This window comes from Grus americana, chromosome 1 (assembly GCF_028858705.1).
Source record: "Grus americana isolate bGruAme1 chromosome 1, bGruAme1.mat, whole genome shotgun sequence".
NCBI classification, from domain to species: Eukaryota; Metazoa; Chordata; class Aves; order Gruiformes; family Gruidae; genus Grus; species Grus americana.
The window spans coordinates 105,945,834-105,960,534 of NC_072852.1; the positions used below are offsets into that span (position 1 = coordinate 105,945,834).

The 14,701-nt window shown below is 37.1% G+C and overlaps 1 protein-coding gene across 8 annotated transcripts in view; it reads left to right on the forward strand.

The window, feature by feature from the left end:
- GBE1 (1,4-alpha-glucan branching enzyme 1) overlaps positions 1 to 14,701 on the forward strand; it is a 173,573-nt gene that overhangs the window by 90,767 nt on the left and 68,105 nt on the right. For all 8 annotated transcript variants that reach the window (XM_054806013.1, XM_054805983.1, XM_054805996.1 and 5 more), the window contains 2 exons: positions 11,081 to 11,196; positions 11,447 to 11,574. In XM_054806013.1, coding sequence (XP_054661988.1) covers positions 11,081 to 11,196; positions 11,447 to 11,574 — 244 coding nt within the window. The remainder of the gene's footprint in view (positions 1 to 11,080; positions 11,197 to 11,446; positions 11,575 to 14,701) is intronic.

The window sequence follows — 14,701 nt, forward strand, 5'->3', positions numbered from 1 at the left end:
AATCTTCTCTTTTATGAAGAACTTTTTCTTTGCTGCTTAAATTCCTGTTGCTATTCATTAGCATTAGAAAACCCCAAACTTCCACCTGAATTCAAACGAAAACAGTCTACATTTTCATCTGGAAGGCACAGGCAGAATACTAATGCTTTAAATGTTTTGTGTGTGCATTTGGTTTTAGGCATTCTTACACTTTGTGCTTACCACCAGCAAAGACGGGGTAGTGCTTTGTCGGCTGTACCTTTGGTTTCTGCATATTTGAGGGAGGGAGCATGCTCGAAATCCTACCTTGACTTGGGGTGGAGGTCACAGCAGCACTTCTTGGCTGTGGCTAAACTGCATGGTTGCAGGAGACAACCATGTTTCTGTGTGGTTCTTCAGACAGAAGGATGGGAGCACTTGGTCAGGTGGGAAACACCGAGGGAAAGGCAGTGAACCAGATGCTTCTTCAGTGTCCCTTTGAAGTCGCTTGTGGGAGTCTCAATTTGGGAACCAGTATTTTAAAGTAATGAATGGAATTAGGTTTATAGAAAACACCATTTCAGGCTTTTAATAAGATGCTTTTGAGAAAGTAGAGCTTAAAAACATTATCGATTTGTCAAGTATTTAATGTTTTGCTAATGGAAAGAATTAATTGAGAGAATAATTTTTGTTTCCTATATAGGGAATATAGAAAGTTGAGGATAATTGTTTTCTATTCTTACACGTGTATAATAGCATACTATTTTAGGTGAGAAAAACAAAGTAGTTAACTGAGTCTTGAAGTTTCATTCTTCACCAGTCCCTTTAACTCTGGTGCTGTTTTCTGGGGCAAGTTCAGCATAATGGTCTGTTTAAGGTAGTGAATCACCTGATATGTAATAGTTTGGCTATTTCTACACTACATTTAGACTTAACTTGAAAGCAAACCCAGTGTTGAACAGTAAACTACTCTGAAATGTTTGAGACCTCAGTTCAATTATGGAAGTCGTGAATTGCATTAAATTGTATGCAAAATCCTGATGGTACACTTAAGAAATGTTGTGATTTAGTTGGATGTCGTAGATCGTAGAACAACAAATTTTGTTTGTTAATGTGCAGGGTTGATTATGTGACTAAACAAATTTAATATTTGCTAAGAAATTTATTTTGGGAGAAAAGAATTTTAAATGTTCTCAAAGATTTTTATTTTATTAGTGTATAATTCATTTGGGTAGAACATGAGTGGTAGGAGTGCTAATGTTATCCAAATCATAGCTGAAATCATGTAGGCTTTATCAGTACTTTAAAGGGTTTTGTAATTTTATTGTTGAGACATTCTCTATTTTAAAATGTGTGTGTCCTGGAGGCTCTGTTAAAACTGCAGGTAACTGTCTTCAGTACTTTTTTTTTCTTCTATTTACTTAAGGAAGCCTTCTGAACAAAAAGCATCAAGAATATTAAATTTCATTACAATGAGTACATATCAACTTTGCCTCCAAGACTATTCTTATATGCACGTTTTGCAGGACATAACCTTTACTGAGTAATACTTGAGTTATTGCTTCAATTCTTATGGCAAATAACCGAATGCTTTATTCGATATTATTTAGTTTACTCTTATCAGGCGTAGATAGGACTAGCCTGAAAAATTTAAGTCTAGGACACTGTGCTGCTTACTAGATATAGTAACCTATATATAGTCCATAGTTCCTTTGAGGAGAAAATTTGTCTTTTTCTGTAAATGGCATTTCAGTAGTCATGTGAAAATACTCATAAACATGTTTAATTCATTGGCAAAAACCAATAGAGATAGTTAATGCAGAATTAACCTGCTAAATTAAAATGATAGATCTCTCCAAAACATTGATCAAACTTCTAAGCACTTGAAGATTGGGAAATTCAGAGGAGGAAACAACTTCCTGACCCATGCTTCAGAATCTTGCTTTTTGCTGGGCTGAGCCCAGGTCTGATGCTCGCCAAAGAAAACTTGCCTTTTTGCATGCAAAGCTGCTTAACTGTTTTCAGATAGCTGTAACTTATTCTTGGTGTGTGCACGTGTCTGTGTGTGCAGTAGGTACAGCTTTTGTGATCTGGAATTAGATGGGCGGGAGATCAGCGTTCTGTGCTTGGAGTGGAGTCCGCACAGTGCGCGACTGCCGCCGCTCTTCTCGCATTGACCAGCGCTTGAGAGAATCGGCTGCCGACGACACGCAGCGGTGTGTCCCCGGGGGCAGTGACCTTGGAGAGAACCTGCAAGGAGGAGAAACAGTTATCCTCTATCATCTTCTTTTATTTTGATTTTTTGGGGTTTTTTTGTCTAGAAAAAATGTTAGACTGACTATCCCCGTTTACCTAGTACATGTTCAGTCACCCTAATTTGACTGTGTATTATATCATCTGTGCCAATAGCTCCTGAAGGACCTTACTGTGTAGTGCCGCTTTGTGCCAACAAATGAAGTAGAATTTTGAACAAAAAAAAGTTAAATATTTTCTTGGGGACTTCAAAACTACTGCTTGTGTTTGAATAAAGGATGTACCTATTTCTGAGAAATAATTTTCCTTAAGTAATTGCTGAATATGAATCAAGTCTAAAAAATGCGTATTGCTATTACATTGTTCACAGCATAGTGAGAGCGCTTTCTCCCTGCATAACACTGGATTTATGGGGATCAGGATTAATGTTTCCAGAAGGGGTATTGTCTGTTATGGCACTCTAGAAGTCTAATTTTAACTAAAATGGAAAATCCTCTTCTTCAAACCTGCTGTTAAAACTCTTAAAAGAAAAAATGAAAAGCTATAGTTAAATGAAATATTTTTTTTATCTATAATTAAACCAGGAAAACTATTTTGATTATTTTGATTTCTTACTATGTAGTATTGTAGTGGTTCATATGTATTCACTTTTCATTCTCAGAATATCAGGTTGCAGCTTGATTATTGGATGTTACAAAATACATGATAGAATAACCAGTGTTCTGCTTATTAGAGTTTTTAAATAGAAAAGTGTAAAAATATATATGTCAGTGGCTTCTGCAGAATTGGAGTTTTGCCCATGAAACGGGCAGTATAGAAATAATCATGCAATCCTGTATGCAGTTAATTCACCAGTATTAATTTTTATGTTGCCTAATAGAAACTGGTATGATCTAGTTTGTGAAAGGACTTCAGATTTTCACTGAACAAATGCTTCCAAATTTGAAAGTAATCCTTCTTTCACTTTGACTTCTCATGACTTTTTTTGTAATATTACTTAAATAATTAAGGACCATTTTTCTGAAGGCTGGCCTTGAAATTCTGAAATACTTTTGAGCTTTTCCATTTTAATTCAGGGAATGGGATGTTAACACTTAAGCAAAGATGTCTTTTGCAGCAAGTATTGATAAAAGTATCCATTATTTTTAACTGTTACAGGAAACTTTTAATCTTTCAGTGACTTACTTGATATAGTCTTATAATAATGTAATATCATGGGATTTCTAATTATGATGGCATAAATAAAGCATCAATTTCTGTGGCTAAGAATAAAACCTTCTTCCTGGATTTAGTTGTGCCCGGGTTACATGTTTGATACTCATTTACTCTTACAAATGCAAGATTCCAGTGTTTCTCCAGCACGGATTTCTAAATAATGGAGGGTCTCAACTGCCTCTTACTTCTTACTGTTCATGGCAGTGAGGTGCTAGTAATCTATTTCGCTTTATTTTTAGCATTTTTACCTCTTATACAATGCAACTTAATTGAATAATGTCCTATAAAAATATGGAAAGCAATTTCTTCCTATCAGCCCTCTTCAAAGATCTGTATCCTTCTGTAAAAAAGCTCAGCCGAAAGCAAGTGGCTGTGGTGAAAGGTCTTTCATTCCTACAGCCACCCGTCTTTCATCTTAATTTGATATGATTCTTTCTGAGAGGCATTTAGTGGTTGAGAAGTATGTGCCTGAAAACTGTTGTTTTCAAGATGACCTAATACCATCCTGGAATATGGAAAGATAGAATCCTGACTTAAGACTTCCTTAAAAACATAGCTGGCTTACCCACATCTGGTAATGCTTGTGTCTACCTTCTCCTGTCTAGTTTTCCTGTTTCTTAGAAAGCTGTGAGATTGTTTACCCTAATCTCCAGCTATTGGGAAACTTCACTCTTCTGGGAATCAACTGCGTAATGGCAACTGCTCTAGGTGGGAAATCTGCTTAAGCAGTTCATCAGAAGTTCAGCTCCTACTGGGAAAACTGGTATCAGTGACCATTAGTAGCTTTAAGCACCCTTTTTTGTTGAAAACAACAGCAAAGCAAAAAGGCGTGATCTTCCTCCTTGCTGTGCAGAGGGATCTGTACTTCCCAGTGGAAACTGCTGTCTGGCTTCGTGATGCCGATCACTGCACCTCCGAAGGTTTCATAGAGGTTGATCTGAGCAAGTGCTGGGTTTTGCTGCCACCACTGCTCTTCTCACAGCTGTTAGACTTCATGTTGGGATAGATACTCAAATACCTGACCAGAAACAGAGAGAGATGGACTCTTAACAGGTCACATCCACTTACTGAGGTGACAAGTTGTCACACAGTGACAAGATAAATTAGGAATGACCTGTCTTCCTGTAGCTCTTTGCTTTAAGTCCATGAGGCTTGGTTAGGTTTTTTTCATTGTCTCTTTAGGTAGCAAAACATTCCCAAGGGCCATAGTAGTGGCTGAGAATACAGGAAACTTTAGTATAAAAGTTTTTCACAATCACAAGGTCATACTGAGGCCCCATCCTAATTACTGATGTAGTGTTTCAGACTTTAATAATAAGGACTGCATCCCCTTCTGGCCTCAGGGTAGACTGTGTACTTCAGAGCAGTTTAGAACACTTGCTGTGTTCTGGTGCAGACCTCTGCTGCTCTTTGAGATTCAGCAGGGGGGTGATTATCTAGGACAGACACAAATGGGTTAATGTTTGGTAAGTCAGGTAATCTAGTGCTGCTTCAGAGAGATGTTGTCCCTGTACCTCCTGAGGTTAAGATTTGATATGCTTTCAAATGCCTCCCTTTTAGCACTCAGCTTTGCTTGTCTTTTCTGATTTCAGATATGGAGCATTCTTCTTTATTCACTTACTTCCTTATGGTTCAGGTTCTTTCATGTGTCCTTAAGTCTTTCTTCCCTTGCTGATGTCAGAGTACCATTTACACATACGTGAACCTGAGCAGGCAAATAATTTTAAAGTTTTTATTGCATAGCAATTGTGGTTTATCAAAACCTTTCATCCGCTTGCAGTGACCTATGTGCATTCTTCTTCAGTAGTGGGTCCTCTTTGTTCCATGGTTGGGTCCTGAGAGCTTGCAATGTCAATCAAGATTTCCTAAGTGAGGACTTTTTGTTAGCTGTAAGGAGAGTTGGCCATGAAATTTTTAGACTAAGCTATCTAATTGATGATTGAATTTTTTAAGGTTTTCGGTGTCATATTGGACCTTAAGGAAAGATAAAACTCAGAGATCTGTAATACAGTGTTACTTGTGTTATTTAATGCTTTTTTTTATTTGAAATGTCATTTGAAAGATAAAGCTCTTTGCAGACCAAAGATCAAAGGTTACAAGTCTCTTGTTTGGCACTGTCAACATCTTTGCTGTATCTCAGTGTATAAATTGTCTACTTTCAGTGTTATGAATTCTATACAGGTAGCAAAGCAAATACAATCTAATCAAGTGAAACAGAAAGGTCATGGTATGGATCCATTTCTCTTTAAAACAAACAAAACCTCACAATGGACAAAACAGAAGTAAAGTGATAAAAAATTGATTGTAAGCAGTAAGTGGGGAAGGAGAAGACAGTGGGGTAATAATTAAGATATTTGATAAATTTGAGAAAAAAGCTCGGGGAGATAGATCTAAATCGAATATTTATTTGAAATTCAGAGGGGGGAAAAGTGCTCTCTTTATCATTGATATGGCTGAAAGAGAGGTGGATAAATCTTCTCTAATGATCTACCTATAAAGGAAATCTTGAGCCAGTAGCAGTGGGAGACTTAGAGAATTGGGAACTATCCCCATTAGCTTGCCTAAAAAAGTGCAGTAACAGTCCATGCAGTATGAGTAACATCTTTCCTAGCTTTGTGAGAGTAAAGATCTACCACTATTGAAAGTGTTAATTTCAAGCCTCATCCATGTAGAAGACTGTGATGGACAAGAAGTAGAGAGACCTTACAACTTAAACATCTACCCTGTCAGTTCTCTCTTGGCCCCTCAGATCATCTTCACAGTGCAACAGCTTGAACTGCTTGACCAAAGGAATCATGACCACACTGATTGTCTTTCGGGTTGGCTGTTTATGTTGGGGTTGTTAAAAAAATCAATTTAATTGTATTAATTTATTTTAATAATCTCCAAAATACTGTAGTGCTGTGAAGAACAGTTCAAGAATACTGCAAGAATGTTGCAGCCATTCTGAAAACTCGTACCAGCTAAATTCTTCTGCAACTGGAAGTTGAAGCGTAGAGAGGAGACTTATCCTCAGGACTTTTATCGGTTGTCTTCTGTTTATTTTAAAAATAATGTTAAAAATTCAATGCATGTTAAACTGAAAGCTTTAGTCTCCTGCAGCTTCTCACATACTGATATCTGTGCCACTACTATTAGTTAGTATTACTTGTTTTTAGAGTAAACTTTTTCCTTAAAAGTTATTTTGTGTCTGAATATTAACTTTGAAAAGTAAGTAAGCTTAATATTGCTGAAAAAGAATGGCTTCTTTTCTGGCTGTGGCGGACGCGGTCATGCAATGCGCTCTCAGAAATCCTAAGTCTAGAAAAAGTAGCACTCTACATCAGTGCCTCTGTGGTTGTTCCTGTGGGGGAAAAAGTTAATTCACTGCTTCTGTCTCTTCTTGGGATTGATACGGGGAAGCAACGTGTTGCTGCTGACCCCTTCTGCTCACAGATTATTGTATGCCCCAGCAGGATAGCTCTCTCTTGTGTTTGTTGTCTGGACAGTTAATTTTAGAGGCATAATGCAGCTTGAATCAACAAGCAAAAGCTCTTTTGGTCTATTAACGACTGCATCACGCTCTGTTGACCGATAGAGATGTGTATGTTCCCATAGAACAGTGTTTCGGTATAATTACAAGTGCAGGTATTGAGAGCATCTAGCAGTGTGAGTCAGGGTTGTCCCTTGGCTAAAAAGTGGGCACCTGCTGTGCTGCTTTGATTTCTCAGTCTCTCAGGGCTAGAGATGGCTTGGGGTCTTGGCAAAGATATTACCTAGAGGACAGCAAGGAATTACTTCTCCATGTAAATCAAGGAGGTTGAAATACAGAGAGTTTATTCTTTTTGTTGTTGTTTTCTAAATAGGATAAGAATGGTTACCTTTTTGTATTACTCTGATCAAAGAAAGTGTATCTAAATAACAGGCAAACTGGTATATGCTGGTTAACAGTGGGGAAAAAAATAATATCTCTGGATGTTTAATTCATAAAATAATTTGACCAGATTCAGGGAAAGCTAACGTTATCACACCGAGTACCAATTTCTTTATGTTTAGCAATCCCTTGGTGGAATTTAAGCCAGTCAGCTGTTGAAATGTCAGGGGATAATTCTAAAAGTAATATTTTAGCAATTCAATGCTACTATATGTTAAGTTAATTAAACAGAATTGAAACAGGTAGATCATCATAAAAGTCTGGATTCTTATAAGGTCAGCAGTTCCACTCATTTTCTATAATACATAATAAATGCAGATCCTGAATGTCAACATTAATATGGTCCAAGAATTGCAGCTTCAAACTGTTTCAGGTACAGCCAATATTATTTTTTTGTCCATAGTGACAAAATTAACTGGTTTAAATGCATTACCTGCATCTAAGTATTTCATGTTCATCATGGATTGGGATTTAGAATTCTTATGGTGAATCATTATTTTGCTTTTTTTATTAGTACAGGAGGAAAAAAGTAAATAATGACTTTGACATGTAAGCAATTTCACAGGTTTTCTGCTGACCTAGTATAGGAAAGTTGTTAAATTTCTCATCACCTTGTGAAACCAGGTCATCTAGCTAGATAAGCTCATTTCACTACTTCAACTCAGAAATCTGTTTTAATGTGTGAGCTGTTGGCCCCGAGGGAGAGAAAAAGCCAGCAAGGCTTCTCTGCAAAGACCTTTTTTTCTTTTGAATGATGTCTGAGTGAATTCTGAATTATTTAAATTTCTTACAGTGTAAATCATTCTGTTCCTTAATGATAATACAGCATTTATTTTCCTCTCTGAGATCATGCATGCAATGAAAGAACTTTCTCAATTTTATGGTATGCAAAAATGTGAGAGACTGTTAGGATATAATTTAAGATGTGGCTTTTGCCCAAAAGAAATTATATTCTTAATGAATGCTATCCTGTTTCCATATCTGTCTGTAAAATTATGAGAATGTACTTTTTAGAAATGTTCCTGAGTTATTGCTTATATGGTGGATGTATTTCAATTATGCTATGATTTTGGCCTCTACTGGCATTCTGCAAAGTTATTTGTTACTTCTGTCAACTTCTATTTCTAATGCTCCTGCTCCCATAAACAAATTGACTTGGATGAAATCATGAACCTCTGTATGGTATGTGTGATTTGCATGTTTCAAAAAACCCTATTATTCTGGCTCGTGCTTTGGAACTGTGTAGTTATCTCTCTAAAAGTCAGTATGGTTGTTAGTTTTTGACATCCCTCCTAGAAATTTTCCTAAAACTGAATTTTTCCAAGTTTAGTCTAAAATCAGATTTATTATGTTTGTTTATTTATTTACAATCTTCTCTCCCATGTGCAATCAGATGGTTGGAAAACATCTGCTGCTCCTACTCAGGTTTTTGATCTCATCAATTTGCTAACTAATCTTTTGGTTCAACAAATTCATCTTGTTTGTTCTTATCTGTAGTCACTTTTCCATGTAAAAGTCATTACTATTTTTGTACTGGTTCTTCATCTTTTTCCAAAGATCAATCTTCAGTGCCAAGAGTGGTGGAAAAAATTACATTTGTTATCCGTTTTTGGACTTATGCATATGTTTTACAAATGTACAAATCCTCTTCACCATCTTAAGAACTTCAAGGTTATAAAGTCAAGCAGTCTGTAATGATGAGAAATAACTTTTACGTCTGGCTGGTGCTTGTAGCAATTAATCTACTCTTTGTACATGCGTTAACTTAATTCTCTGTGAGATTTTTATTGCAATACAGCTACTGCTTTGCTTTGCTCACAGTGTTTAGCTTGCAGCAAATAGCTTTCTGCAAATTTGATACTGGGTCAGAAAAAGATTCAGCGAGCATTTGCACAAAGTTGTATTTTTGTGATCAACTTGCCAGTTCGTCAGACTTTTGATACCTTTCTATTCCTTTCAACATCAGAGCATTCTCTCTCCAGCATTCATTCATTGCAAATCATTTCACCTCAGAAATATATAAAAGTTTCTGTAAATAAGCTCCTGAGATCTTCCTACTATAGTGTTATCTTTTGTGAATTGGATGATTCGGGGCGAGGCAGGGGAACGTGGGGATGGAACAAACAAAGCTTGTCATGTAATGCATGCCCGTAAGAGGTATTGAACTGACACAATTCTTATTGAACTGATGCGCATTTCCTGAATTTGGAGGTTTTGATTTGGTAATATTTCTGTCTTTATATGCACAAGTGTATATCTGTGTGCGGTATGTGCAAAGAAAAGGAGAAATAATGCTATTGAAGTAAATAAGATTTGGCTATTCGGTGAGATCAAGATTTTACCAGCTTTATAGTGCGTCCACAGCCGCCTCATCTTTTCATGCAGTACCACTACCTCTAGACTTAAAGCACCGTTCATATGAGGAATCCTTCTGGAGGAAGGAAGACGGGGACATTTGTTTTGTCAAAATGAAGTTTATTTCTTGTGTCATAACTGCCTCATAAGTCTGCTGTCTCCAATGTCTGTTAAATAAAGTGAAATGTAGAAAGGGTCTCCTTCACTGCCTTATGCCAACTAGGTGCGTAGGTAAACTGTAGCAGTGATGCTGACTGCTGTGCTTTGTGCCAGGTGTACCCCTTCCATCTCTCCCACCAGAGCGTGGTGGGTGAGACACCCTGCGTGCTGCTGTGTAGCTTCCACTCTTCTCTGTACAGCAACTCAGTAGTAAGCAGGGTTGTAGTTGTGCTATGGTGGGAAGGTAATTGGAGAGGAATCATAACATTGGCAAGTGTTGAAGACATGGGCAAAAAGAGTTTCACTGTCTCATGTGGTTGGCTGATTGAGGTGGGTCTGCTCTTTGGAGCCATACATAGCTTGCAGGAGATGCACCTGAGGCAGCCCCTGCCGAGGGTGGCGGAAAGAGGGTAGTGGGACGGGGCAGGAGGGAAACATATGGAGGTCTTTTGGAGCTACTGAGACCAGTGTCCTGGGAGAGGAGGTGATGAACAGTAGGAAAACTGTTCATGAAACTATCTTGTTCTTTGATACAAATTTTGTTCACGAATGTCTCCATGTGCTTACTTGCTTTGAAACCTCTTTTATATTTTTGATTTTATGTCTGCACTTTGTGTGTGTGTGTCATACTCCATACCTGTTGTTCTGAACTTCAAAAAAAACCTCCTCGACTTCCATAAGTTGGTTTACTCTTTTAATGTGTAAATTTGCAACATAGTAGGTGATTTGGTAATCCACTGGTGACATGTGATTTGTAAATAATGGGGAGGGGGACACACAACAGCTTTTCAACTTTTATTATGTCTAGCAATTCCTGTAAATCCATAAAATCTTGGGGATAAAATCTTACCTATTACAATTCTCTTTCCATTTCTCTAAGATCTTTTCCCCACAGAGTATAACCATCTTTAGAGAGGCAAAAGAAGACTACAGTGGCAACTTATGGGTATTAGAATGTTGTATATGTGTTCAAACAATAACCTATTAAATGTCTATATAGATAGCTACAATTTTTCCTAAGCCCCTATCTGCAATCTTAAAATTATGTGCAGTAAAAGACAAAGATTTAAGGAAGACAAACTTTTTAGGAAAAGGCTAATGAAAAATGGGGAATAAGTTATTAAACTTGTGAAATGTCCAGTACAAGTACCATATATGCAAGTGGGGAACATAGTATAAGGAACTCAAGGTTTCTAAAGCTTATAAAATATATTCATGTTATTTCAGTTGGGAAGTTTTGAGATTCCTTCTGTCTAATTTGAGAATGTGGATCGAAGACTATCACTTTGATGGATTCCGATTTGATGGTGTTACATCTATGTTGTATCACCATCATGGGATTGGTAAGTAGTTTGATCAGCTCTAATCTCAGCAGTCCTGTTGCAGCTCTGTTGCTTGGAAATAGTCCTATAAAGGTCACTGAATGCTCCAAAAATTCCAGATTTGCTAATATCTTGTGCTGCTATATGGATAGATCTGAAATGATGAATAAGTTTGGTGCTTATAAAATTTCATACAGCAAAATATCGGTTTGGGGTTTTTTTTAAAAAAAAAGCAACTGTGGCCTTTCTTTAAAATGTTCTGTCTTATTAGGCACAGGGTTCAGTGGAGATTACAATGAATATTTTGGCCTACATGTGGATGAAGATGCTTTGTGTTATCTAATGCTGGCCAACCACATGATTAAGTTCTTGCATCCGGAATGCATAACCATAGCAGAGGTAAGATCAGAACTTGCCGTCCTCAATGACATTAATATTGATTGCTTTGCTTTGGGATGTGAATTTTCTGTTAATAATTAAGTCACAGTTCAGGTAGTCAAGGAGTGACATGAGCCGAGAAATATTAATTACTGGACAGACTTTGCCTTGTGGGGAAAAACAACTGGAATATGCACGTTGGGAATTTTCTCTGCATTAATGGTTCACTAATTAATGTGGGGATTTCTTTTTTTTTTTTTCCCCCCTTCATCTCCTTGAACTCGTAATGAGATTTTGGGTTTATTAGTTTATTGCTTGTGTGTGATTGCCATTTGTCACTAGTGATTGATGGTACTAAAGATTAACAGCCCTAGTATGGTTTTGCATATTTTGAATTATATTGACATAACTGACAATTCCCCTTCAAAATAAATACGATAAACTTATAAATGTGGAATGTGTATGCTAATTTAAATTCAGTATTAAGTTTCTCCAGGTTTCTAAGGGAGTGAATAGACTATATTACTTGAGTTGACTGAGATCAATTAAACTTTTTTGACTGAAAAATATTATTGTTGGCACATGGAATTTTTAATAGTATGAAACACCAGAGCATTAAAGTTCTATGAGTAGGTACATTTTCACTCATATTTTCTCTTTCTATAAAGGATTTTTCTGTTGTTATGTTTAAATAATTGTAAAAAGTTGCATCTATCTGGTGTCATAAGGGACTACATGGGTTAATAAAACTTGTTGTATTGCTTAAGAGTTCCCTATTTACCTTCAGAAAACAAAATACTGCTTAACTTCATTTCTTATTTATGTTAAAGTTTTATATTATAGACAACCACTGCTAAAAGCTTAATGACAAGCTATCAAAACCAGAATCTGGTGAGCAATCACTAGTAAACTTGAGATGGTTTCATTGAGCTGTAGGTTTATTTGAAGTGAAATTTATTGATTTTCTAGGTAGTCTTAAATTATAAGCATTCCTACCAACGAAATTCTGAGTTCAGTCTGCTTCTGTTACCTGCCCTGAGAGGTGTGGGGTTTTTTTTTTAATATGGTGTGTCTTCAGTTTCTCTTGCTTGAGTTGAAAACTGCTTTTGTTTCACTGCATCATATTCTGCCTGGGGGAGTCGCTACGTGAAATATAGAATTGATCAATGTGCTGCATGGTTAAAGGAAAATTTCAGGAGCAGAAACTATTGAAATAATAGAAAATTATAAAAGGCAATGAAGAATGCTTGCCTATAATGATGATGGAATGAGTGCCACATGAGAAAAATGCTTTTGTCTAGCCATAACTAATTATAATATATTCCTTAATTACTTAACTGATAATATGTACAGCTTTTTAATATTCTGAATATTCATTGTCTTAGTAATTTCTAAGTTTTTAGGTATTACTGACTATGCTTATTTTTCATTTTGGCTTTCTAAATAAAACTAAAGTTTTGTATAATGAGAAGAAAAAATGTTAAGTAAAATTACATAATGCCTCAAGTATTATAAAAACAAACAGGCAACAAAACTCTACTGTTGTGATTTCTTTTTTTTTAATATGCAGCTCGTTTCAAACTAAGATCTGAACAAATGCTTAGGCATTGGCCGTTTACATTTGGTGGAAATTCTACTGAACAAACTAACAGTGAATTGTTTTGGGGTTTTTAGTGTTCAAGTAAAATCTGTAGATATAGATATAAATAGTATTAAATTTGGAATTTTACTTCCAAAATTCTGGCTTTTAAAATTGTGACTAAATTGGATGGGAGCTACTCAAATCTCAGACTCAGACCTTGTCCAGCCTCGCATCATAGCATCATAGAGAAGGGCTTTTGTTTCAGAGCATCTTGTCCTGCATAACTTGGGGAGCATTAGTCTGTTTTTATCCTTTCTGACGGAGAGAGCTATTGAACTTCCTTTTATATCATCTAAAAGTCTGGAAAGAATTTCTGCTTCCTTACTTGGTATTTACAGCCTGTGGAATGTGGGTGCAGTCTTCTGTCATCTAATGACTGCGGAGTAGTGGGGGACAGTCCCCTCCTTTGGTGTCCTGGCTTTGCCGTTGGTGCAGCCCAGGGTGCTGCAGGCCATCCCTGCTGCCCGGGCAGGCTGCTGCCTCAGGCTCAGCTTGCTGCCGGCCCACAGCCCCAGGGCCTTCACAGCAGAGCTGCTCCCCAGCCCGCATGGATGCAGAGGGTTAGTCCGTCCCAGGGGCAGGGTCTGGCAGTTGCTCTTGCTGAACTTCCTGAGCTTGCTGTGGATCTGTTCCTCCAGCCAGTCCGGGTCCCGCTGGATGGCAGCCCTGCCTTCCTCCCCGCAGCGTGCCGTCCGTGAGCTGCGTGGTGACGTGGCTGGTCTCCTCTCTTATGTCGGTACTGGGGGTGTGGGGTATGTGCGTATAACTTCAAGTGCAAAATCTTTTTCACTAGTCTAACGCAGCAATTGGATTGAAAACTGGATTGAATCCTGAAAACCAGAATGTGCTTCCTCAATTTAGCTCTGGTTCTAGTCAGAATTTAATCCCATAAAGTCTCTTGTGTTGACGCAAGAGGTGTGTGTTAATCCATAACTGTTGTGGTGGAATGGCTTCTCGCTGACATAAGATAGTAAAATTGAGTACTGATAGATATTTTGCAATTATTGAAGATTTGCATTTTCTATACAGATAAGCTAATTTTAGAAAAAGAATGCTATGTGACATAATTGCCTAATAAAATGGTGAAATAAATATTTTAAGAACTTTGAATTACAAATTTAAGAATGATCAGCCCCCATCAATATGAAACTGAAAAATCATGCAGTAAGAGCGTGTCACTTTCCAGGGTTAGCTGGGTCAATAGTTTTGGTTTTGTGCTCTTTGTACTCTTAGGAAAAGAGTAGAGATTGCATTTTTCTTCCTTACTCTACTTTATATTCTGCCTTTTATTTTTATGCCATTCTTTATGCAAAATATCAATAAACAAAATTAAGGTTTAATTTGTCTTTCGTTGACTGCTTTCTACTTTCTATTGATTACTTGGAGCTCAAGAGAGCTAATTATTTCAAATTCTGCATCTACTGAGGTCCCTTCCCCCTCAAATATCTACTCTATTAAAATATTTTGTGGTAGAGTATTTGATGAGAAAAGTCATAATGCTTTTCC